The sequence below is a fragment of the Microtus ochrogaster genome, unplaced genomic scaffold, assembly GCF_000317375.1.
Source record: "Microtus ochrogaster isolate Prairie Vole_2 unplaced genomic scaffold, MicOch1.0 UNK10, whole genome shotgun sequence".
NCBI classification, from domain to species: Eukaryota; Metazoa; Chordata; class Mammalia; order Rodentia; family Cricetidae; genus Microtus; species Microtus ochrogaster.
In genome coordinates, this window is record NW_004949108.1 from 9448757 (window position 1) to 9473637 (window position 24881).

Sequence of the window (24881 nt, forward strand, 5' to 3'; positions counted from 1 at the left end):
CTTTCCTTGCTAATGAGGCTAGGGCGAATCGCTTACTCTCTCTGCCCTGCAAAGCACTAGCAATAAAAAGGGAGTTACGATGATTGCCTTCTGACAGCGTTGTTACAGGGGTGAAGGCTGTTACACAAAAGCCTTTTGTACACTAAGACACTACACAAGTTCCCCATCTGTCGGAGTATTCTTTGCAATTAAGTGATCTGAGCTATCTGTTCCAGGGCACCATCCTCTCTGAGATCTTGTGCCTGCGGAGGACCTCAACCTGATCCTTTTTCACTTGGTCCTGACCTTCTCTTCCGCATCTCGGGCATCAAGGAGTTCATTTGGTCGTGGGTGGGGGCTGGCTTTTCCCTTCTTGCCCAGAACACCAGCTTAAAAATAAAGCACAGTTTCTGTCCCCCTCCCTTCTTGGGTAACAAAAATGCTCAAGTGCTGACAGAGGCTCAGGTAAAAATACAGAGCAGACGTGTGCTGACACAAGCCGGCCTGAAGTCTGTGACTCACGCTTCCATAGTTTGAAAACTGTGTGCAGCCAATCAGACGATGGTGGAGCTTAGCCGAGCCTCAGAGATCACTTGACCCAACTTGTTCTCTTTTGAAGTGGAGAAACCGAGTTCTCCCAGGATCACAGAGTAAGTTGGAGACAGAGGGAACATTCCTCCCCTCACTGAACGTCATGGGAACTCTGCTGGAGAATACTATAAGTCTCTTCATTTTTTCCTTTTCTGCCATTCTCGCTCCGAAATAAGGAAGACTACTTGGCTCATACCACTGTAGCCCAGAATGAAAGGTCTGGGAGCTGGAAGCATCAAGCCATGCATACCCATTCATTTAAAACCCCCGCCACATACCATCTTTCCATCAGCCTCTATGTATACGGAGGTAAAAGGCGTAGACTCTGCCATTAAGGTATTCAGAAGCAATGGAAGAGAACAGACAGGAAACCCATCTTTAGCAAGGCAGGCTGTTTTCCGCATAGTTAAGCAAAACATTTCTGCCACTTGTGGGCTTGTATCTCAGACTTATGCATCCATCAACTCTCTTCATATCGAGATAATGAGACTGATTTCTCTGGGAAAAATGTGTATCAAATATGTGAGTCTGCCTTCCTGCTCATTCCCTCCAAATGTGTTTGTAGAACACCTACTAGGAATTGCCAATGATGCAAAGACAGCCATCCCTCATCCCTGTATCTCTCTGTCTCTCTCTCTCTCTCTCTCTGTGTCCTTCTCTATCCATCACTCTCAAAAAAGGAAAGACAGACAGACAGACAGACAGAAAGAAAGGAAGGAAGGAAGAAAGGCAGAAAGGAAGGAAGGAAAGAAGGAAGGAAGGAAAAAAGGAAGGAAGGAAGCAAGCAAGGAAGCAAGGAAGCAAGGAAGCAAGGAAGCAAGGAAGCAAGGAAATCCAGTAACAAAATAATAATCATGGAAGTTTTACCAAGAGAAGGGAGAGCCTTAGAATGGAGGATCACTCCACCATGAAAGTCTCACAGAAGAGGTGGGTGTGAGCTGAGGTTACTTAAAGGAAAAGGAAGGAATTGTCTGAGACAACAAAGGGGGACATCGTTCTAGGGAACCTGAAAGTCTGTACAACATGCACAGTCTGAAACCTGCAACAACTCATTGTTACCATATGGAGGGAAACGACAGACCGGAAGACAGTGAGACTACTTTGTAAGCAGCCAAGGGTGGGCCATGTTCAGGAGATGGGGCTGTGTCCTGGGAACAAGGGGGCAGTGTTGATGTTTGAAGGGGCAGATCCAGTGGTAAGGTTGGTGGCTCGAAACTTAACTTATGCAGCTATGTCCTGTGGGAGGTTAGGATAGAACCTGGGGAGTGCAGAAGGTGGAGAGCCTGGTGAGGCCTGGGCTGCTGGGGCAGGAAACGGTGGCACAATCCCTGGAGCAGGCCGTAACAGGACGTTAAGCATGCTCTGCCTACTCTGGGCACACCTGAGCAATGGCATAGACCGTGACTGTAACCAAAAAGCATGAAGTTATGCACTTGGTTCTCCAGAATTATGACTCACAGCCCTGACAATGCCCCTTGTATGGAAGGGAGACATTCATCTTCTCCCAGCCAGTGAGAACAGCTTAAGGCGTTGCAAATGATCCACAGAGAAGCCACTTCATCTTAAACTGATAATGCAGCTGAATTTCTACAGGTATTTGGGGTGTGCTTTCTCGTAACTTTTAACTATTTCTCCTGATTAATTCAGACATCTCTACCAAGTGTGATTTGGGTTAAATCTTTAACAAGTCAGTCAGTCCAGCACATGATCCATCTCTCTTTTTTCCCTTCTTCAAAGTGACTCTGGTTTCTCTGAGCCTCCTACTTTGGCTCAGCCTCTTCCATTCAGAGAAACTTCCATTCCCTTGCGCATCTCTGCTAAGGCTGCCTGGTCTTGTAAACCCCATTTCAAACCCCATCTCTGCATTTTTTGGTTGAGTGGTCTTGTAGGAGTTACCACAGCCTTCTGAGTGTCAAGGAGATGTCCTGGTCCCCGTTGAAGTATGTGAAGGGCTCCATCCTGGGCAGTGGTTCTCAACCTCCCAAATGCTGCGGATTTTTAATACAGTTCCTCATGTTGTAGTGACCCCCAACCATAAAATTATTTTTGTTGCTACCTCATAACTGTATTTTTGCTACTGTTATGAATCATAATGTAAATGTTCGTGTTTTCTGATGGTCTCAGGTGACCGCTGTGAAAGAGTAGTTTGACCCCCAACTGTTTCGTGGCCCACAGGTTGAGAGCCATTGATCTAGGGCCTTCTCGAAACCATCATTATATATTCATTCAGGTGAGATTCTAACCAATAACGAAGGTTGATACCTCTCTCCCGAAAGAACAAAGTGACAGCCTGGAAGTTTTGGTGGCCCCATCTTTTGATTCTGAGGCTAATAATAAATTACAGTTTTCTTGCCCAGATTAATTAAATCTCACACCTGAGCACCCACTTGAGTTCCATCCAGCTGTGGAGTGCCACAGTAACTTATAATTAAGAGACTGTTGCTAGTAAAAGACTTTGAAGTGAAAATCACAGCAAAAGTAAGTAGACAGGCTCCTTGAGAAGGGGCAGAGGTGCTGGTCCTGGAGCCCCCTTTGTCAAACAGAGGAGTTTGGAACATAACTGGGCCATCCTAAAGTACCCTCAGAATGGCTCCATGCCGCTGGGATGATGCCAAGGTAGAAGTTTTCCTGGAAGTAGGGAGCGCGGTTTGATTTCATCACAGTAAAAGACACCCGTTCAATGTCGGGGCAGGTTACTGATGAAGGGTGCAGGATCTGCTTTAGGAAAAGATTTAAATAATTACAACAGCAAAGTATGAGCTCACAGTTTCCCCTCAAGGTTGTTGCAAGTATAGACTTGCTTAAAGCTCATGGAATAACTGGTTCATCTGAGTACATTTTTTAAAACCTAGCTCACCCTACTAGCTGGACCTTAAAGATCTGAGACTCTTCTCTCCGATGTATCCTCATTTTTCAGTCACTCTGAGGCTTATTGGGTACAGTTATTACTTTATTATAATAAAACAGCATTAAAAGGATTTTTAAATATTAATTATCTAGCAAAAATACAAATATTTTAATTTCAAGTTATTCTTTTTCATCTTTGCCTATTTTATTTCTTAGTTGGACAGCACACTAAAGCTGGATTTTGTGACATCTGCCAATTTATTGTATGAAGAAATTGAGAGAGGACGATAATTAATGTTTTCGTGTCTAACACACATAGTCAATTACAGATCAAGGTGACAATCTGGAGATTCTGAACGTGACCTGCCCTCCTGCTTCATGTTCTGCTCTCGACCGTGCAAGCTTACAGTTCACGTAGGAGACATGACTCCATGCACTGGCGTTTTAACTTCGAATAATTAAAACTGACAGGATGAAATTTAGTTGATAAAAATTCACTCACCAATCTTTAAAAAAAAGTCAACATGGAAGGTAGTTTTGTAGAGAATGTCTAGAGATGAAAAGAGTGAGAATTATTGTGGCTAATCAAAACGGGCTGTTTTTATTCAGTTAAAAAAGAAAAAGAAGCCTGGGATTTGGGGACAAGACCAACCGTGACGTCATGATAGATGATCAGGTTTTCCCAATCGATTTCTAAACTTTTGGTTATAACGTTTTCCCATGGTTTTTGTCCCTATCTCTCCCAATACCCCTGCGAGTTACATGTAAAACTAGTTGCCTGGGTACTGAGTGCTCATGAACTGTAGCTCCCAGGAGTAGACACCAAGCTTCCACATGCCTGACTTGAACATCAAATACAATGGCTGTCTGGTTTCCATGTGAGAGTCAATGCCTTGTGACGGGTGACATGATGACAGGGAGGATGAGCTGCACAGACCTCAGGCTCATCCAAAGGGGTTTTCCTGTTCCCCTCTGTTCTCCAATACGAAGTGGAAGGATGCAGACTCACAGAGTCTGTGGTGAGACAGGCAGGCGTTGAGTTCTGGCCGCCGTGCTGACTGCATTAATGTGGTTTGTGGTTTTCTGCAGGCACAATGGGGAAACAGAACAGCAAACTGGCCCCCGAAGTCATGGAGGACCTGGTGAAGAGCACCGAGTTCAACGAGCATGAGCTGAAGCAGTGGTACAAGGGGTTCCTCAAGGACTGTCCGAGCGGGAGGCTGAATCTCGAGGAGTTCCAGCAGCTGTACGTGAAGGTACGCGATTTCCGCGGCTCCTCATGCCAAATGAGATCCAGCCGGCTAGCTTCAACTCCGGCGGCTTTTTCCATTATAATCTTTAAAACACCGTTTGGACGCAGAGGGGTGTGTGTGCGTATGCGTGTGTGTGTTTCTACAGATAAGTTAAGCAATTTCTGAACAAGAAAAAAATAGTTGTTAAAATACTGTATGTGGTTTTACATGGTGATAGCACCTGCTAAAAGAGCCATAAAAAGCTCCAAGGTGGTGTCTGCTGGTGGTCATACATGTATAGATAGATATATAGATGTGCACATATTTTTTTCCTCAGTAAAAGAGAAAGTACCTGTGAGCAACTTTTCACCAAAAAAAAAAAAAAAGCTTCTCCTATCTGCAGGTAAGGATTCAAAGTCCCAACACAGCTCATTTAGAAGAAGGTGTTCCATAGATTGAATCATCATCACTGTCTACCCCATGGCCTCAATACTTTATACTGCTTAGAAGCTAATCTTTGCATGGATATTGGCGATCTTCAAAGTACAATTTCTGTTTGGGTTTGCCTGAGTTTGTGAATTACAGTGGTTCTGGCATAATCTAGGGCGTTCCATCTTGTGGGCAGACACTTACATAATGTTACACTGGCGGAAAAGATGCATTTTTTTTTTTGCTTTAACCTTTTCTGCCTGAAATACCAAGTAGAAAATGCCGCTTTTTATTATTTTATTATAACAAATGTCAGTGTGAGCTATGTGAACTATCCAGGTGCTTAGCTCTGTGTGGGAGGTTTGTGCAGAGCTTCGAGGGAGCGCCTTTATCTCTGGGGCTGAACATTTCCCGTAGCCTCTGATCCAGCGTTTCCACTCTTCCATGCGTTCAAGAAGGGGCATGCAGAAGAAGGGACGTGCTCATCGCTGCTCTGTGCACATTGGTGAGACAACGAAGCACCCCCAAATGCCCTTCCTTGGGAACATGGAAAATGAACTGGGACACACTTACCATTGAGATGGTTGAACTCCAGCAATGCTAAAACACAAGTACAGAAGGGAGATTCTAAATTATACAGGAATAAAATTAAAATGAGCTTTGTAAGGCTACAGGTAAAGTGACGTGAGGTGGTGGGGAAAAGGAAAGGAATGAAGAAAGGAAGAAGCAAGGGAAGAGGTGGGGAGATGGCTGTGTGGCGGGGTCCAGATTGTGTTAAAATCTCAGCTGTGTTTCAGGATGGTGGGTTGTGGTTGCGTATTGAATTAAAAGCTGACTGGCTAGCTAACTAAACTAATAATCAGATGATTGACGAGCACCCCCATTGATGGCTGATCAGTTCTGATCATGTAAAAGCCCCAAGGATATTTCAAATATAACCTCAAGTGTATGTAGAAAGAAATATACGTTATGTAATGTACATGGTATAAGATCGCAATGGGAGGTCTATGAGGTGGCTCAGCTAGTGAAGGCGCTTGCCACCAAGCTCAGCTACCTGAGTTTGATCCCCAGATACCACATGGCAGAATGCTGGAAAGAGAAGTTAGTCCCATAAGCTACCCTCTTACCTCCACACATGTACTGTGGCCTACACATACACACAAACAACACACACACATGTGCACACAGAGTCGTGGTTACTCTTTCCATTTTGATGATATACACTCTGACTAAAGGGTTTACTTAGCTTGCACCCACAAGTCACTGTGTATCATTGAGGGAAGCCAGGGCAGGAACTGAAGCAGAAGCCATGGATGAACACTGCTCCAGGCTTGTTCCTTCTGGCTCATGGTCATCCCACTTTCTTACAGAACCTAGAACTATACTGGTCAGGAGTGGGACCACCCACAGTGAGACGGGCTCTCCTACACCAATCGACAATCAAGACAGGTCACCATAGATAGTGCCACCGGCCAATCTGTCAAGTTGACAATAAAAACCAGGACATAAACACACATGCACATGTATATGTCTGTATATATATGAGTGTGTGTGTATATGAGTGCATACATTTTATGTATATATACATACAAATTTAAGATTTCTATGGCACTTGTTAAAAAAATCTAAGTAACTAATCATTAGCATTTTGTGTAGGAATTCTGGGAGATGCACCTATTATTTGTTTGCTATAAATTAATTCTGAGCAGAGTAAAAGAGATGTGCTTCCTAGATCACCAGGGGACTCCCCTCGACACTTGGTCTCATATCCCACCATTTCCTCCTCTAGAGTTAGCCTGTGCTTGGAAGTTTTCCATTCTTCTGATCAAGGAAAGCAGAGACAAATGAGCCATGTCAAAGTCACCTTCATGTCACTGAAGGTCATGATTAAGAGAACTCGGGGTGCTGCATTCTAAAATCAAGGGGTTTTTCTCTTTGGAGGAGTAGGAAATGAGCTTTGTCATTCGTACACTGCAGAAGCCTCTGCCTCAAGCTCAGCTGTGCAAACATTGCACATACCTGTGTGTTATTATGACACACAGACGACTGTGGACCCGGATCGCCTGCCACCCCCCACTATCCTCACCCCAAATCATATCCCAGTGGTTTTGCTTCAAGAAAATATTTCAAGACTTTCTGAGCTTGGTGGATATTCTAGGCAGTCTTTGATTTCAGTCCCTCAATGGTGAGACTTGAACAAGGCTGTGTCAGATAGGCAGAAAAAAAGTCCTCTCCGCGTCATCCAAGGACAGACCAAGATCAAGGGAGAATTACAGAAGGCATATGCCTCGCCCATGGGAAAAAAAGGGAAGCAGCTCTGATGGGTAAGAAGGGGAAAGCTGAGGGCTATGGGGGAGGCCCAGGAGCCGTTTGATGAGAAATAATTTCCTTTAAGTACTTTAAAGAGTGCCCATGTTCAGGAAGTCGGGGCTCAGCATCCTAGGGAATGGGTCTCTCCAGCAGTTCTTCTCTGGGGTTAGGAGGAGAGGCCCCTGGAGCCCACTGATCCAAGATCAAGTGACGAGAGCTCTGGCAGGGACTTCAGTCACTGGTGGGACAAAGCCCACTGCAGCCTCTTGTCTCTGTGCAGCCTCTATTGCTGCCTTGGCCATTTGCTGTTTCAGACATCCTCTTGGTTGCTCTAGAACCAACTACAGTGAAGACCGAGGTAGGAACGAAATAATGGGGAACACTCACCTGCCAAGCCAGGTGCCGCAACCCTAGTCCTCTCCCTCACAGCAGACGCCTTCGCGTTCCAACCGCAAAGGAACTCTGTAATGAAGTGGACCCTTAACAGTGTGAGAGCAGAGGTTTGGAAGAATAAGGCAAACTTCACAGCATCACAAAAGGCAAAGGCTGCATAGATGTTAAAGACTGGGGATGCTCCATGCTGTGGGAAGCAGACAGAGGCGACTGACTCCCTGGAGCTCATTGGCCGCCAGCATAGCCAAACCTGCCAGCTTCAGGCTCAGTGAGAAACAGTGCCTCAGAGAATAAGGAGAAGAGCAATTGAGACTGAAGAAGACACCTGATCTGGACTGCTGGCCGACACACACGCACACACTCATATGTATGTACGTATGCATGGACACATACATGCCATACACACTATACACGTATATACACAAATGAACAGAGCAGCGCACGAGGGAGCCTCACTATCTTGATGTAGTAATTTACATTTTTGCATGTGCGTATGTGTTGGTGTGCCCTACAGCGACCATCTTTCCCAAGCCACCCACCCCTTTCCTCTGCTGGAGTGAGCTTTGTGAGATTGTGGCCCCGATCTAGATAGGGCACCTATCTAGATATGGCACCTACAAGAGCTACACTCAGTCTTTAGAAAGGTAGACCTTGATCACGACATTTCAATTCTCATAAACCTAGTGGAGAGCAGGGAGCCTGCCACAGAGAAGCTTCAGGAAGAACTGGCTGCTGGCTACACAGCTCCTTCGTGGGAAGCCTTGTGGTGACGATATCCCTGAACAACTCCAAAACGGTCCTTTCTGCCCAGCAGGATCTCCCGAGCTAAGACAGAAGGCACGAACCACCACAGTCACAGAGAGACTGGCATTCATGTGGGGTGGTGGGACAAGAGTGGGCAGCAGAGAAACTAATTTCAAAGTAGAAGATTAATGCAAGAAGGTAACTAATGCAGTCCAGGTGGAACCCTTTGCCCTTAACCTTAGAAGACAAAATATTACTAGGGTAATGGGTTATTATGTTGTCTTGTTTTGTTTCATTTTACCAAACTCAGGACCTCTTCTCTGCTACTCTGTATCCCCTATAAACTTGTGCTTGTCACCTTATTCCCTAGTGTATATGAATGTGGCTGTGTCCAAATGTAGGGTCCTTAAAGAGCTGATTACCTTAAAGCCAAGTAAATAGAGTGGACCCCACACCCACTGTGAACTGTATCCTTATAGAAATAAGAAATGTCTGGACACAGGAACTATGCAGAGAAGACCAGGGGAAGAGCATCTAGAAGTCAGAGAGACCTCAGAAGGAAGCAACCTTGTCAAAGCCTTCATCAGACTTGCAGCCTCCAGAATCCTATACCATAGCACATCTCTTGAACTTAATCCATCCAGTATCTGGTGCTTCATGTTGGTGGCCCTATAAAATCAAATATAAAGTCCAGGCTCCTTTGCCACCGACACACGTAAACCCTGAGCCTTCCCTGGCTGATGGACACCCTGTCAGGAATGCCTGGCTCCCTGCCAGTCTCTGGTCACAGATGTGGTGGCAGATGCTGTGTTCTCCTCCCGGCCCCAGCATTGTAGCAGCTAGGCTGACAGGAACTGTATTTTGTCAACAAGAACCAAGCACCTGATTTTCTGCCCATAGAACTTCCACTTTCCAGCAATCATTTGGATTGCCAAGCCAAGATCACAAAATTAAGATGGCTTGCCATTTTAATCCATATTAGGAGAAGCCACTGCCATTTTCGGAAATAAGCAAACTCTGGAGATGAACAAGTAGCCCTACCTCTAAGGGAAGAAGAGCCCGCTCCAGGAGTCTTCTTCCTGGATGCATTAAGGCTATTTCTTATTCCCAGCTTGCTTTGCCACTGTGATATCAAAACCAAGGACAAACCTAGCTGAGTATGGGAAGCGGATAAAGTCTTGAGTGTATGTTGTTGGTATCAGCCACCATGGCAAGGACCCTACTGACTCAGCTATGGGAATGGCAAGGCCTTATGCTGGTCTGAATGTAGATATCAACAGTGTGCACCAAGAGTATCAATGACAGCTTCTCCTTCCTGGATGGTTGTAGCCTGAGAGTGCTCCCTTCCTGAATGGTTGTAGCCTGAGAGTGCTCCCTTCCTGAATGGTTGTAGCCTGAGAGTGCTCCCCTGCATGGATGGTTGTAGCCTGAGAGTGCTCCCCATCCCGGATGATTGTAGCCTGAGAGTGCTCCCTTCCTGGACAATTGTAGCCTTAGAGTGCTCCCCTGCAGAGACCCACTACTAAGATTATCCAACCAGCCTCCTCCTTCAGCTGTATATAATAAGTAAATGTTCCAAGTGTCCACGCCACTGCTGATGCATGCCCATCAGAGCACATGGCCTATGTGACCCCAGCTTTCTGGTATATGTATGTGTCATTTCTTCAATTGCCCCTAATCAGGTCAAAGCCATGAAGGCCATAGCAGCCGAGTCTTGCAAAGAGCCCTAAATAAACGTTAATACACATTTGAAATTGACTTTCAAGATTATTATCCTCAGGAGTTGTATTGGTTGTCTCAAGGTGAGTTACACAAGTTGTCACAGGGTTAGCTAAAATACTCTTGGCATTTAGAGACTAACAGATGTGCAGCTCAATCTTAGTTAAGCTACATTTGCCAATCCTCTGCCTCTCCGGATCTGTTTCCTTATTTGTAGGTGAAAATAATAAGTCTTATCTCGTCACCTCACTTGGTGGAGTCCCAAAGAGAAAGGAAATGAAATTGATTCACAGCCCATCATAAGCTATGTTTGTATCATGAATTATCCCCTCCTTTATTCTAGGAGAACCAAGCCTGAAGTGGGTTTTATTTCATGTGCCAAGTTTGATGGCAGTACAGGAAGATATCCAGAGGTGGACCTAGGGCTCTATGAAGGCTCTACAGAAAACCAAGCTTTAGTCAATGATCTCCACTATGCATTCCAGAACTGGGTAGCAGACTCTCAGGACACAGCCTAAGACTGTGCCCTCTCCACTTCTATCACGGATTCTCATGCACTGAGTTCTGTATCCTCTCAAGAACGAAGCCTTTTTAATCCCAGCACTTGGGAGGCAGAGGCAGGCGGATCTCTGTGAGTTCAAGACCAGCCTGGTCTACAAGAGCTAGTTCCAGGACAGGCTCCAAAACCACAGAGAAACCCTGTCTCGAAAAAAACCAAAAAAAAGAACGAAGCCTTTCCCAGATGCCAGACGCTGAAGGGAATGGGGGAATGGGGAATTGGCCTTTAAGGCATTGTGTGTATGTGTGTGTGTGTGTTTGTGTGTGTGTGTGATGTTCATGTATGGAGTCATTTCTTCATACTTTTATGTGGATCCAGGGGATCAAACTCAAGCCTTGGGTTTCCATGGCAAACACCTTCACTCACTAAGTCTCCTCAGAGGCCACGGGACATTTTTTAAACCTGTCACCCACTAACCACTCAGTATTCTGATTTTTATACCCGCTCCCCTAAGAAAGGAGACTCGCCTGCTCATTTCCTATGGCTTGTCATGTCCCAGAGACAACTGAAGAGCTAGGTGTCGTTTGGCTGGGCTCCAGCCCAAGTGTCCTGAGCCCCAGCTTAGCCCACTGGACCAAGTTTTCATCTCAAGAGAGTGTTAGATGTCGGTGAAGCAAAGGAAAGCAGTGCCTGAAGTCCAATCTGACCATCACTGATTCTACAGTTTGAATTTTAAAAATTATTCACAAATAACAGAAGAGTTCCTGCCAAAACATTCCGTTCCCCCTCAAGTGGTCATTTCCTGAAAGCTTCTGTAATCCGGTGTTAGAAAACGTCCTGCCGGCGCCTCCATCTATGAGAAGTTTTGCTGCCTGGCTCACTCACTCACTCACAGACTGTTTCCTCTGCATTTTCTGTGTTGTAAATACCGTGTAGGTATACATTGTCTACAGGAAGCCGCAAGCCTGGAAGAGCTGGAAAGTTGGCTTATTTTCACAACTTTGCTTATTTGGCAAAACCATCTTAATTTGTAGCAAAATATACCAGTGCTGTTCAGCAAAACTTATCTAGACCAGGCATATCCAACCTATAGCCCATGGGCTATATGCATCCTGAGATAGCTGTGCAGGAATCCGGCTCATTGCATCTCTTTGCAGATGATGACGTCAAATTCCAGTGTCAAAAGTTTAGACAACCCTCTGGGCTAAAAGTGTTGGAAAATGAGTTTTCTCCTGAAAAATCTATTGGCAGAATTACCCGGTGTCATATATGAAAAAAAAAAAAGTAAACGTTGCAGGACCTGGAAAGATGCTTCAGTGGGTGTAATCAGGTGTTATACAAGTATGAAGGCCTGATACTAAAACCACAAAACCACATTAACAGCAGGGTACATGTGAACATGTGCCTGAGGCCCTAGCATTGTAGAGCTTCCTTGGTGTCAGCCTGGATCCAGATTCAGTGAAAGACCCTGCCTCAAGGGAATAAAGTGGAGATTGATAAAGAAGGACACCTAACCACCTTCCCTGGCCTCCAAGTATGCACCCCTTTAGAAAAAGACACACCCAACCCATATACATACACCACCCATCCGCCCACTACATGCTCATACACATATGTAAATAATTAATAAATAAAGTTACTGAATTCAGAGTAGCTGGATATTTGGTAATAAATATGTTTAATAAAATAGCAAATTCTAGTTAATATATTCAGAATTCTTTCCATTTTTGCTCTTATGTTTTTAAAGTCGACCATTTGAATTGCAAGGCATTCTTTCTGAAAGCTGAACATAACATATAATAGCTCTAGGATTGTAGGTAGAAACCTTTGTTTTATAGAATTGGCCTTGTCTAGCTGCTCCATAACTATTAGCAAGTGCCTGAATTTTTGGACAAGTGTCACAGCATCCATACAAACCTAAAAGTTGATCTGTGTCCGTAGCTCTTAAATGTCAGCACTGGTCACTTGGGCTGAGTGCTCTGCTGACAGAGGTGTGGGCATATTCCTCAGGGCTGCTACCTGCCGGGTACCTACAGTAGAGAAAATGCATGGCTAAGATATTGAGAACATGTCTAGATATTAACCAAGGGCTATCCTTCAGTAGACTTCAGGGATTCTATTACCACGAAAGAACAGTGTCTGTGTCTCTCTCAGCATAGCGTTCATTGGATTTACACAAATCTGAGTAGCCCTAAGAAATGCCAAGAGCTCCAAAAGATGCTTCTAACCATTGACTGACAGAACATTCTAGGTCCCTTGACACTAGTTACTGACTAGTAACCATCACTAAGACAGAAGAGGAAAAAAAAAAAACCTTTTGTAAACTAGATCTTCAAATTAACTTCAATGGTATACAAACAAGAATAGAAGTTTCTGGACTGGGGACATGTCTCAGCAAGAGAGAGCACTTGTGAGACAGCTTGAAGACTTCAATTCAAATCTCCAGACCCTGTGTTTAAAAGCCAGTTACAATTGTACGTGTGCTTGTCACCTCAGAACTGAGACAGAGGGAGCAAAGACATAAGAATCCTCCCTAGTGCTTGTTGTCCACAAGCCTAATTCCCGGGTCAAGGAGAGTCCCTGTCTCAGGGGAATAAATCAGAGAGTCATAGAGCAGGATGCGTTCATTATCCTCTTCCGGTCTCCTTGCACACTGCACACACAAATGCCATACACACACACACACACACACACACACACACGCACGCACGCACAGAGAGAGTGTGTGATTTCTAATCAGCATTTTGTTCATTGTGTGTGTGTGTGTGCATGCGCGCATGCGTGGGCATGCATGCGTTCACGTGTGTGAGTAAATAAACTTTCTTAGATTTGTCCAAGACCGAGATTGAGCTGTTTCCTTGAGCCCTAGCTCTGAGCTGGTACAAGTGGAGAAGCATCAAGACCTTGCTTCTCCAGAAGACATTTTATTAAAGGAAGTAAAAGATGACTATTGTCTCATGTATGGTGTGTGTGTGTGTGTGTGTGTGTGTGTGTGTGTGTATGTGTGTGCATGGGTGATGTTTGAATGTGTTCACGTGGGTGTGTGTATGCGTGTGCATGTCACACAACACATGCACGTGGAGGCTAAAAGTCAATGTCAGATGTCTTCCTCTGACACGCTCCACCTTATTTTGTAGAGACAGGGTTTCTCACTGAAACTGGAGTTTATCACTCAGCTAGGCTAACTGGAAAATCAGCTCCAGGGGTCCCCGTCTCCACCCCTGCCAGCACTGGAGTTACCAACATACACTGCCGTGTCTAGCGTTTATGTATGTGCTGAGGATTCGAACCCAGATCCTCATGCTTGCCCAATAGACACTTTCCTGTTTCCAGTCTCAACCATAATCTCTCAAATCAATTTTGAAAATAGAATTTTGGGCTCAAAGAAAATCAGGGGGATGAACAATCTTCAAGAAGTGAGATTCTGCTTGTCAATCGGAGGTAACTGAGACTACAGCTCATTCAAAGAATTATTGGGCAGACCTGTACAGAGATGCATTTTAGTCCCTTAGGGAAACAGCTGTTACATAAGATGTAATGTCATCTCGACTGGGCTGGCGAGGAGGCTGGAAGTCTCAGTGAGAGGCTTGGGACTCATGTTTGCCAGCAGAACTGAGGTGCACTTCAACGTGAATTAATGTGGAAAACAAGAACTAGGGTTTTCAAAAGAAACTACAATAAGGAGAGAGTCTGGGGAAACAAGGAGAGGGGTGAGGTCCCAGACACATTTGGTCACAGTGAAATGCAGACAGCAAGGAGCTGCCAGCGAGGCTTGAGTTAGAGATGGCTTTTGCCCCAGAGAGGTCCAAGTGATAACCTTCTCCTGTGTCGGCGGTGTGAAATCACTTTCTATGGCTTTCCCACCTTGGGACTTGGCTTTCCCACGATAAGGTTGGTGTATTTAGAGGGCCATCGATAGGCCTTCCACCAGCACATCCTAAAGGAATGCTTTTACACAATACCTCAACGTCTCTGTCTTCAGCCTAAGGTTGCCCCTGCAAGTCCCCCTAGTCCACCCCTTCCTTTTTGCAGAGAGGAGGCAAGATGCATGCGGAATGGAACAGGGGTGTCTGGGGCAGATCACAACACCAGTTAATACACCAAAGGACATATCAGACAGGAAAACTGTGCAGCCAGACACAGATGCCCTCTGTTTAGTTACCTGTGGTCCACTGACCAAGGGCAGCTTATTGTTAGTTGGAAATAGACTGAGAAAAAGAAATAGCCTGTTTCTCTTAGGGGGTTGTATTTGAGCATGCAAACTTATATATCAATCTCTCAGTTCAAAGCAGCTTTGCTTTTCTAGATTTTTCTGACACTTTGAAGTTATGGTATTGGATTATGCTGTTGGTACCCACGGGCATGAGAGACACTGCAGGTCTTTGCTTCAGTGGTTTCACCCACACGAGAACCCATACCCACCCTTGTGAATTGTCCATTGAGCTCCTGAGAGAAGAAAGCCCTTGATCTCACTGATGACTCTCTCTCTCCTCTTTTTCTCTTCCTTGTCTCTACTTGAAATGGTTCTTGACCTTTGACCTTTCTTCTTGTTTTTTTCTCTGAGGTTCACTGCAAAATTTGTGGCAGTCATCTTTTGACCATGTTGATGTTACTATGACTCAAACCCTGCCCTGGAGGCATACAACTCAGACTCGGGCCTATTATCAATGGGGACAGAAGGGGAGAAGTCAGTTGTAAAAAAAAAGCCTAAATTTTCCAAAAACCTCATTGGCTCTAACTTAGGGGAAAATCCTCTTGAGGTCAGTAACACAGAGATGCATCAAGTGTCATTCGTCTTCAGAAAACAATCCCCAGTGACAGCAATAGCAATCTGATAGCTTCTGAAGAACAAGGGGGGCAGGAAAAACACCGAGTCCAGCATCCCAAATCCTCTAAGCTTCTGAGCCTAGAGAAAAATACAGAAGTCTGCATGAATAGCTAAAACAGAGATAGAAAATATATTTACACAAGTCAATACCAATTGTCTAGTGTAAAAAAAAAGTTTCTAGATAAAGAGTTTGACCAATTTGATTAAACCTTGAAATCTAAGTAGAATTTGTTGCTTCATCCCTCCCAAGAAGGTATAACCTACAAAATCCACAAGGGCAGCATTTTTGTCCCAGGGAACTGTGATGATAGAACACCACTAACTGGGTAGCCTACGAACAATTAAAGTTTACTTTTCATAGTTCTTGAGGCTGGAAATTTGAGAGGCTGGGGATTTTCTGACTCATAAATGGTGCTTCCTCTCCACAAAATGGAAGGAACCAATGTACTCTCGTGTGTGTGTGTGTGTGTGTGTGAGAGAGAGAGAGAGAGAGAGAGAGAGAGAGAGAGAGAGAGAGAGAGAAAGAGAGAGAGAGAGAAAGAGAGGCCATGCACATGCCATAACACATCTGTGGAGGTCAGAGGGCAACTTCAGTCCTATCGGTCCTTGCCGTTCACCATGTTTGAGATGCGGTTTCCTATCGCTAACCACTACATATACCAGATTAGTTGGGTCCACAAACTTCTGGAGATTTTCCTGTATCCATCTCCCATTTCACATTAGGGACCAGGATTATAGATACATGGTACCACTTGCAGCTTCCTGTGGGTTCTGGAGATCCAAACTCAAACCCTTGTATGACACATGACCCACCAAATCCTCCCCCAGCCTCTCTCTAGAGCATTTTGCATAGCAATACAAATCCTGTTCGTAAAAGCCTTTCCTGTGACCTGATCACCACCTACTGCCATCACCAGGAAGTTCAGGGTTTTAACAGAAGACCTTGGGAACATAAGCATTAAGCCCCATCAAGCATGAGGACATGGGGCTAATGAAAGAGAGAACAAGATGGTGTTTAATGGTTGGCTGAAATGTCAGCTAACCAAAGAGGTCTTGGGTAAAAGTTAGGGTGGGAGATATGAGCAGATCCAGATCGTAGAGGTATTGATCTCAGAAAATTACTAAATCCTAAACATTGTACTCACAGCCTCCAGATGAATCACTAGATGGTTGCCACACAACCCTTGCCAGGGCATGCATGAAGAGGGAGGTAGTCTATCAGGGTGTTCTTTTACAGCCACAAAATAAACAATACAAGCCACGAAAAGTTACGTTTTCTCTTTCCCATGCTCCTAGTGCCACAGGGGGAAACCTCAGGGGCTCTTGTGCCCTCCAGTGAAAGGCTGGTGGCAAACATGCCTAAGGTTTTCATCAAGAACTTGTCTGTACCTTGTATGTGTTTTTCTGAACTCAACACTGGAGAGCCATGATGGACCCCCTTCCCCATATCACAAAAGGGCACAAAGAACTAAATAAACTTGTAGGAGAGTCAGGGCTTTGGGGGCTCAAAGGAGGGAAAGAAGAGTCTGGTACAGCTCTCGAAGAGATGGGATGGTCGGAGCTACAACTGAGAATTAGCGAGGATATAAACAGGACACAGAGAACGTCCCTTCTCGGGGCTGGTGGTGAGCAGGAGGAACAGAGAAAAGTAAGAATCCAACCATGGAAAGGTAGGCTCCTGCCCAGGGCATATTAGAGTTTCCTGCCGACTGATCAGGGTCACATAACTGATCTGTCATTGAAGGTCAGTTCTCAGTGGAAATGTCCACCCTGTGGCACCCCTTGCTTAAAAGGAATGAATCTGTCCTGAGCCTCTAGTCCATAGAAAGTTTGCAAAGACTTGCGTAGAAAAACATGCATTTATGGATTTTCAAGTCAAGAGAAAAAAAATGGTAGCACAGATATTTCCATAATGGCTAAATGTGTTTCTTCTATGAAACCCGTACCATCTTCTCTTCGAAGTGAAGAAAGGTCACTGTGTTTTAGGTTGAAAGCAAAGACCAATGGACTGTCTTATCAATGGTGTCTGGCATGTCTTCAGAGACAAAAACAACACAAATGCTGTCATTGGTTCATCTCCCTGTCCTGTTACTAAGGGCCACAAAGTGATATTCTGTTACTAAGGACCACAAAGGGATGAGGTGATGTTACACACATTATCAGTGAGCCCTTGGATCTCTCAGCTGGAGGTACAGACAGATGCTTTGACCCTGTGCTAAGTGACAGCTTAAATGGAGGGTGCTCTAGAGAGAGCAGTCCTGGACAGAGGTCCTCTGTATCAACCCAGATGTTGCCCATGAGGAACAGGAAATGCTTGGGCAGGTCTTTCACTTCCTCCATCTTCAGATCCCACAGCTCTCAAGAGTTCCTCACGTCTGTTATGCACTGACTGTGAAATATACCCCCACGGGCTGGTGTGTTCAGACATTTAGTCCCTGCTGGTGGCACTATTTAGTGAGTCTGTGGAGTCCTTAAGACATATTAGTCTCTTTGTTTCCTGTTTAGACACCAAGAGCCAGTCTTAGACTTTCTAACCTCATGCGGCCATCGAGCTCCATTATGAACAATATCTCCTCAAATTATGGTCCAGATTAAACCCATTTCCTCTGAAGTTTTATCATAGCAACAACAAAATTGAGTAGTGCAGTGTCCATCTTACAAGCACCTATCATTCTAATATTTGGTAATTCCAATACCCTTTTCTCGTGGCTGGGACATGGCAAGATGGTGACAAGAAGACCCTGTCCTCATTGTGTGTCTCTTTCTCCCCATTCAGCCTCAAGTTTCCATGTCAAGTGAAAAACCTGTCCCTTTTCCAATATCGGGAGGCTCTCTTGGCTTTCAAGGCATGTACAGGGGCCTCCCATAGTGCCCCACCTAGTCTGGTCCAGCTACCACTGTTCCTGTGGAAGCAGGATGGGACTGAGACAGGATGCTACACTGGTTCAGTTGTCATGGCATCTGTTTAGTAGTTGCAGTTGTGGCCCGAGAGAGATGAAATTCTGAGCTACTCTGATGGACGATGTCACATTGACTGGGATGCCCAACCCTCCTCCCCCAGTAAAATACATGAACAGGGTCTCATACTCCTTGAAAGAGCAAGCACCCAACTAAATGCACATGAGAGTGGAGTGGGAGCCAAGGAGACCCGGTGCCTGGGCCAGTGCCTGCTGCTAACAAGCCATGGAGTCAGAGAGTTACCAGACTCCTGGGATTCTAGGCTCTCAGTTCGTTAAACAGAATTAGAAATCCCTGCCCATCTTCTGCAAAGAATAACTGTGACCACGTGAGAAGAGTTTTCAGTCTTCTACTTTGTTCCAGAGCTATGGAAAGGAATACACCTCCTAAGAAATGTAGATGGGGATGAAGACAATATCGAAAGTTCAGAGAGAGAAGTTCAGTGTGGTTGGAGAGAGGGGATGGGGCCAGTGGTGGAAGGTGAGAAGGACTTGATCCTTTCCTTTGTTTCTTCCATGTAAAGATTCTCGGATTGCTTAGACCTGTCACTAGATCTCTGCTAGACAGACATTTCCTGTAGCGTGAATCGCTTGCTATCATGGCTCCTTCCCTGTCCAATTACCCAGGAGGGCAGAGCTCACATCTTACTCATCTCTAGTGTCTGATAAGAAAGTTAATTAGTGAGAGGCTGAGTTGATGAAGGAGTAAATGACTGCTTGTGACTTAACTGAAATTCAATTCAGGGTCTAAACAAAAGGAAAGAAAACATCTCAAAGTGTATGGTTCAGAGCAGGAAACGACAGAGGCTCAGAGTAGTCCTCTCCATCCAGAATGCTTAAATAAATCGACTGCAAAGCAGGAAGACAGGAAAACATAATGTCCCTTTCTCTTGGGCAAGGGGCTAGCTAATTTTCTTATGAATACATTAGACAATTTCACATCAAGACACTTCCTTAAATACTATTTTCCCGAGATGGAAATGAACGGATGTAACGTAAGACTAAAGACCCTCAGTATGAATGGGATGGGTGACGAAAACTAGACTGCTTATATTTGAGTTGGTAATGAGATTTTCCGGGAAAAAAATGCAAAAACCAAAAGGATTTTTATTGTAGAAGAAAGGCAAAGACATAGACGGCCTCTCAAAATAGCTTTGCCTGCCTTCTGAGTAAAGTCCACCACAAAGTCAGGGCAGGGCTTATTTTTATCCATGTTCTTTTAAACAATGTGACATGTCTACCAGGAGCGCAATCAATGATGACATCGTGTTGTAGTTAATATATTGTGGCTTCCGCGACTCAGCCCGAGTCAAGTCTCTGGCAGATTCAGAAGCCAGTGCCCGGAGACATCTTTCAAGATGACACAGCTGGGTTGCCAGGGCAACCGGCTGGATGAAACTTTAGCTGGCTTTGGGAGAGATTACATAAGACCAGACCAACTGGGAAGAGTTAAGTCATGTCCTGGGAGTGAAGCGCATTGGGGTTATTGTCTGCTCAGCTTCCGAGATAAGGACATAGTTGTGACATTTAAAAGGAGATGTCACTGGATACCCAACATCCGTCTTCTCAATACAGAAGTCCTCAAAGACAAATTGACAAAGTCTCTCTCTAACAAGACTATGGTTAACAGACCTGTAATGGTGTCATAGGCAAGCATGACCACCTTCCTAAGTCTCAGTCTCATCAGTAATTTTTGAGACATCAAAGATGTTACACATTCCCTATTATTCTATATTATGAATATATATTGACCTATGTTTATTATCAAATGGGTTAGGAAGGACCAAATCACAATTGAGTTTATGGAGAAGGGGCAAATAACTTTGCCAACAGCATGCAAATGATTTTATAGGTATGCATTACACATGTACATGTACATTTACATACATATAAACTTGGTTCCTTTCAGTGGGTGCCTAACTTAGCACCAGAAGAGATTCCCATGGCTTTGGCATGACTAGAGACTTGTTTTTTCTCTCATGGAGAAGTCTAAACTGGTCGGGCAGCTCTGGTGTCTAGATGTTGGGGTCTCTAGCTCCTGTTGCCCACTCTTCCACTCCCACACACACACACACACTCCAGCTTGCTCTGAGTCACAGGACCGCCCGTGCCTTACTGGTGTCACAGTGTGAATAGGAAGAAGGAAAACAATTGAAACGGTAAGAGAATGAAGCTATTAGGTTGTTTGAGTTCCCTGGCAGGTAGGTTAGAGGTTCTGAGAGAGGAATAGACTCCCTGTGTGTGCCTCAGATTTACCTAGCTCTGTTGCTCAGGCAGGACCTATCTTCTTTGGCTTTCCTGGGGACTGATGGGAAAGACGTGCATATAAACACACAGCCAAAATGTTCCCACTTACCGTCTACTCGCTATGCTGCAGGAAGTACAGTCTACTCTACAAATATGAGCAACTATTGTTCTCTGATTCGACTAGGATGATGTCCTGTCACCTGTGCTCTTCCCTATCACCTGTTCCTAACCTCAGTCCCTCCGTGGGAATCTTACGTGATGCACTTCCTTGAATGGTCTTTCCTCAATTTGGCATCGAGGGAATTTGGGGATCTGTATGAGTTGAAAAATCACATATACGGAGGCATGGGATAGCATTGGGCAAACGAAGCATGGGGTAAGAAGCAAATGACAATCTTTGGGCGATAGGTGCTGAGACACAGGTGCTTGGACATGTACTCTGGCAGATCATAAGATGTAGTGATACAAAGTAACTAACTACTGATACAAAGTAACCATCGATACAACAGAACTATGAATACAAAGTAACTACCAATACAAAGTAACCATTGATTCACCAGAACCACTGATACAAAGTAATCATTGCCACAACAGAACTGCTGGTAAAAGTAACCACTGTTACAAAGTAACCATTGGTACAACAGAGCTACTGATACAAAGTAACAGTTGGGTGTTTGTATCCATCTGCATCCATCCATTCAACCACTTTTGTATCCACTCAGGCATTAAACATTGTTGAACATCTACTCAAGGAAAGCCCCAAATTTAAAAACTGGGGAATTCTGAGAGTGGTCAGCAGTTCTGACCCTTTCCCTCAGGAGATAATTTAATTTGAAAGAAACCAAGAACTGAGAAGACAGCTCAACTGTTAAAGTGCTTGGCACTCAAGCATGAGGACCTATGTTCAACCCCTAGAATCCACAGAAGAAAGTGGAACGCTATCATCTGTCTTAGTTAGGGTTTCGATTGGTGTGACAATAAACCCTGGCCCAAAATCAAGTTGGGAAGGGAAGGGTTTATTTGGTTTACACTTCCACATTGTTGATCATCACTGAAGAAAGTTCAGACAGGAATTCAAACAGAGCCTTGGAGGAGTGCTGCTTACTGGCTTGCTTCCCATGACTTGCTCAGTCTGTTTTCTTTCTTTTTTTTTTTTTATGGTTTTTCAAGACAGGGTTTCTCTGTAGCTTTGAAGCGTGTCCTGGAACTTGCTCTGTAGACCAAGTTGGCCTTGAACTCACAGAGATCCACCTGTCTCTGCCTCCCAAGGGCTGAGATTACAGGCATACCACCACTACCTGGCTCAGTCTGCTTTCTTATAGAACCCAGGACAACCAACCCAGGGAAGCCACCACTCAAAATAAGCTGGGTTCTCCCCCATGGATCCCTGATTGAGAAATCCATTACATCTGGATCTCTGGATCTCATGGAGGCATTTCTTCAGCTAAGGCTCCTTCCTCTCTGATGACTCTAGCTTGTGTGGAGTTGCCACACAAAACCAGCCAGTGCATCACCCACTCATCAATAGAGAACCCTACACCCATGTGCAACAGACAACACTGAGTAGACTTGGTGAATATTTAAATTTTAAAAAAGACATACATTTCTGAAGTTTTAGAGGGGGATTCTGAAAAATATAGGACAGAATAAAGGAGAAGATGATCAAAATATGTTGTAGACATATAGGAAATTCTCAAAGAATAAATAAAAACTTTTAGCAGGGCATAGCGGTACAAGCTTTTAATCCCAGTGCTATAGAAACAAAAATGAAAGAAGCTACTTGGTGAGCTGCAGGCCAATGAAAGACCCCATCTTAAAAAAACAAAAGGGGTACCTCCTGAAGAATGATATCCAAGTTGACCTCTAAACTCCACCTGCTCAAGCATGCACATGTGCACCCACAGGAACACACACTGCACGTATGTGTGTGCATACACACACACACCCTCACTCATATGCATACTCACAGAAAAAAACAAGAGCAGATGTCAGTGTTGACACTGTGTCATAGTAGCACTCATGATGCTGTGGAAACGGATGTTACTTAGACGAGGTTCTGGGAAGCCTTCTCCGATAGAAAAAAATAAAAGTATTTAGCTCCAACCTAACACAGTGCAGCAGGTAACATTGAAAAAAAAAAAGATTTTGGACAGCCAGAAGATCTTTCCTGCTTTTTGCTTGTTTGTTGTTGTTTTTCCATAAAATTTATTTCTTCCTAGGCCCAGCACACAAAATCATCTTGCAAGGCGAGATCCTAGATATTTTCTCAGGCCCTCTAAAAATACAACTGTAATCTAATGGAAACAAGCCCATTGGCAAGACATCCCCTTCCTGCCCATTAGTCAGCTCTTTATCATAACAGCCCTGTTGAGAAGAGAGAAGGTGATTGGGATGGGGACGTGTGAGTGACATAGGACTGGAAGCATGTGGTGTTGCATCCCACTGTGTGTCTCCAAGGAACCACCTCTGGACCCCAAGGAACCACCTCTGGACCCCCGCCAGGCAGAAGCCACGCTCAGAGGCCCTGAACTCTGCTTGCTTTGACCCTGGGGTGCCAGAGTTGCTTTCTCTTCTCAAGGCTGCTAAAAGTTCTGCTTCCTAGAGCACTGTAAGATGATCTCAGACTGACAAAGAAAGACAAAGATGTGGCTCAGCAGGAGTGACTCCTGCTCTTAAAAGTACCCACATCTGAGTGACTTCATCACCACCTGCAGCTCAAGCTCCAAGAGATCTGAACACCCTCTTCTGGACTCCTTGAACATCTGGGCACTCCTGTGAGCATGCAAGTGTGTACACGTGTGTGCACACACATACCACACATGTGCACATATGTGCACATATATACAAATAAATAAAATTTTTTAAAAAAGGCAAAGAAAAGAGGAAGGGAACATCCCTTGAATCTCTACTATGTGCCAAGTAGTCCTTCTGAGAAAAGCAGACATCTAGGAGGCAGAAATGAGTGACAAGAACAACAAGGCTAGCAGCACCCATGAAGCACTTACTGTGACCAAGAGTGACTGGGTCCTTATTCTCCTGTTATTTATTTCATTTGTTTCACTATGGCCTTGGACTCTGGGTAGTGTTATAGTCATCATCACAAGAGGCACCTGAAGCATGGGGAGAGAAAGTGCCATGTTGGAGATCACAGGTGAATGTCTAAGCTGGGTACAAGCTCTGACTAGGTTTCCCAGTTCCAACTTACTCTATGCCCTTAAGCAAGTGGCATAAACTCTCAAATCCTTGTTTACTTCACCTGAATGATGGGGTGAGGACTCATTAATTCACCCTCTATCCCACAGCAATGGTCTCGATTGCAGACAGACCTATTAACTGAGGTAGAAATTAGAAACTATAGGAAACAGAGAACTCAGCTTAAAAGGTTGTGATATTCTTGGAAAGTTACAACCATGAGGTCAGTAGGGCCAAATTTAGACGGTGATGTTCAAAAGATGCCTGGGTAGCCGAGTGGGCTCTAAGCTGGACATCTGAGCTCTAGTCTCAGCATCACAACAGATGCCCATCTGACCCCAGGATAGGCATCACTCTTCTTTGGGCCTATGTCCTCATTATAGCAGTTGGCAGGGCTGCATAAACTTGAAGGACTTTCTTGGATAAGCAATCCCATGTCCCCTTCATACTAAACACTCTTCACGCAACCCAACTTCCTTATTTCCTCTCCAGATGGCAGTTGGTGCCACCCAACTGGACAGCCTGACTGTTCTACAACCCTTTTACCCATTTCCTCACTGTTCACCTTCTTTCCAATATGCCAAGTATACAGCTCCCCAACGCATTCCTGGCTACTCATTTATTCATCCAACAAAAATGAATAGCTTCAGCAATTTAAATAGCCATGGGTAGGTTAACTGAGTATTAAGACACTAAAGCTGAATGTAGTGGGACACCTGAGAAGTGGAGGCAGGAAGATAAGGTTTTTAAGGTAAGCTCCAGCTACATAAATTCAAGAACAGGTCGAAGTATGTGAAATCCTATCAAAAAGAAGGAAATGGGGGAAGGAGGTTAAGGAAGGGAGGAGGAGGGAAAGAAGAAGGGAGGAGAGGAGGAAAAAGGAAGGAAGGGAACGGAAGGGAAGGGGAAAAGAG

The 24881-nt window shown here is 44.7% G+C and overlaps 1 protein-coding gene across 1 annotated transcript in view; it reads left to right on the plus strand.

Annotated features, from left to right (window-relative positions):
* The window catches only part of Vsnl1 (visinin like 1), a 113150-nt gene that overhangs the window by 44379 nt on the left and 43890 nt on the right, over positions 1–24881 (plus strand). The window contains exon 2 of the mRNA XM_005366550.3: positions 4507–4673. Coding sequence (XP_005366607.1) covers positions 4512–4673 — 162 coding nt within the window. The 5' untranslated portion in view covers positions 4507–4511. The remainder of the gene's footprint in view (positions 1–4506; positions 4674–24881) is intronic.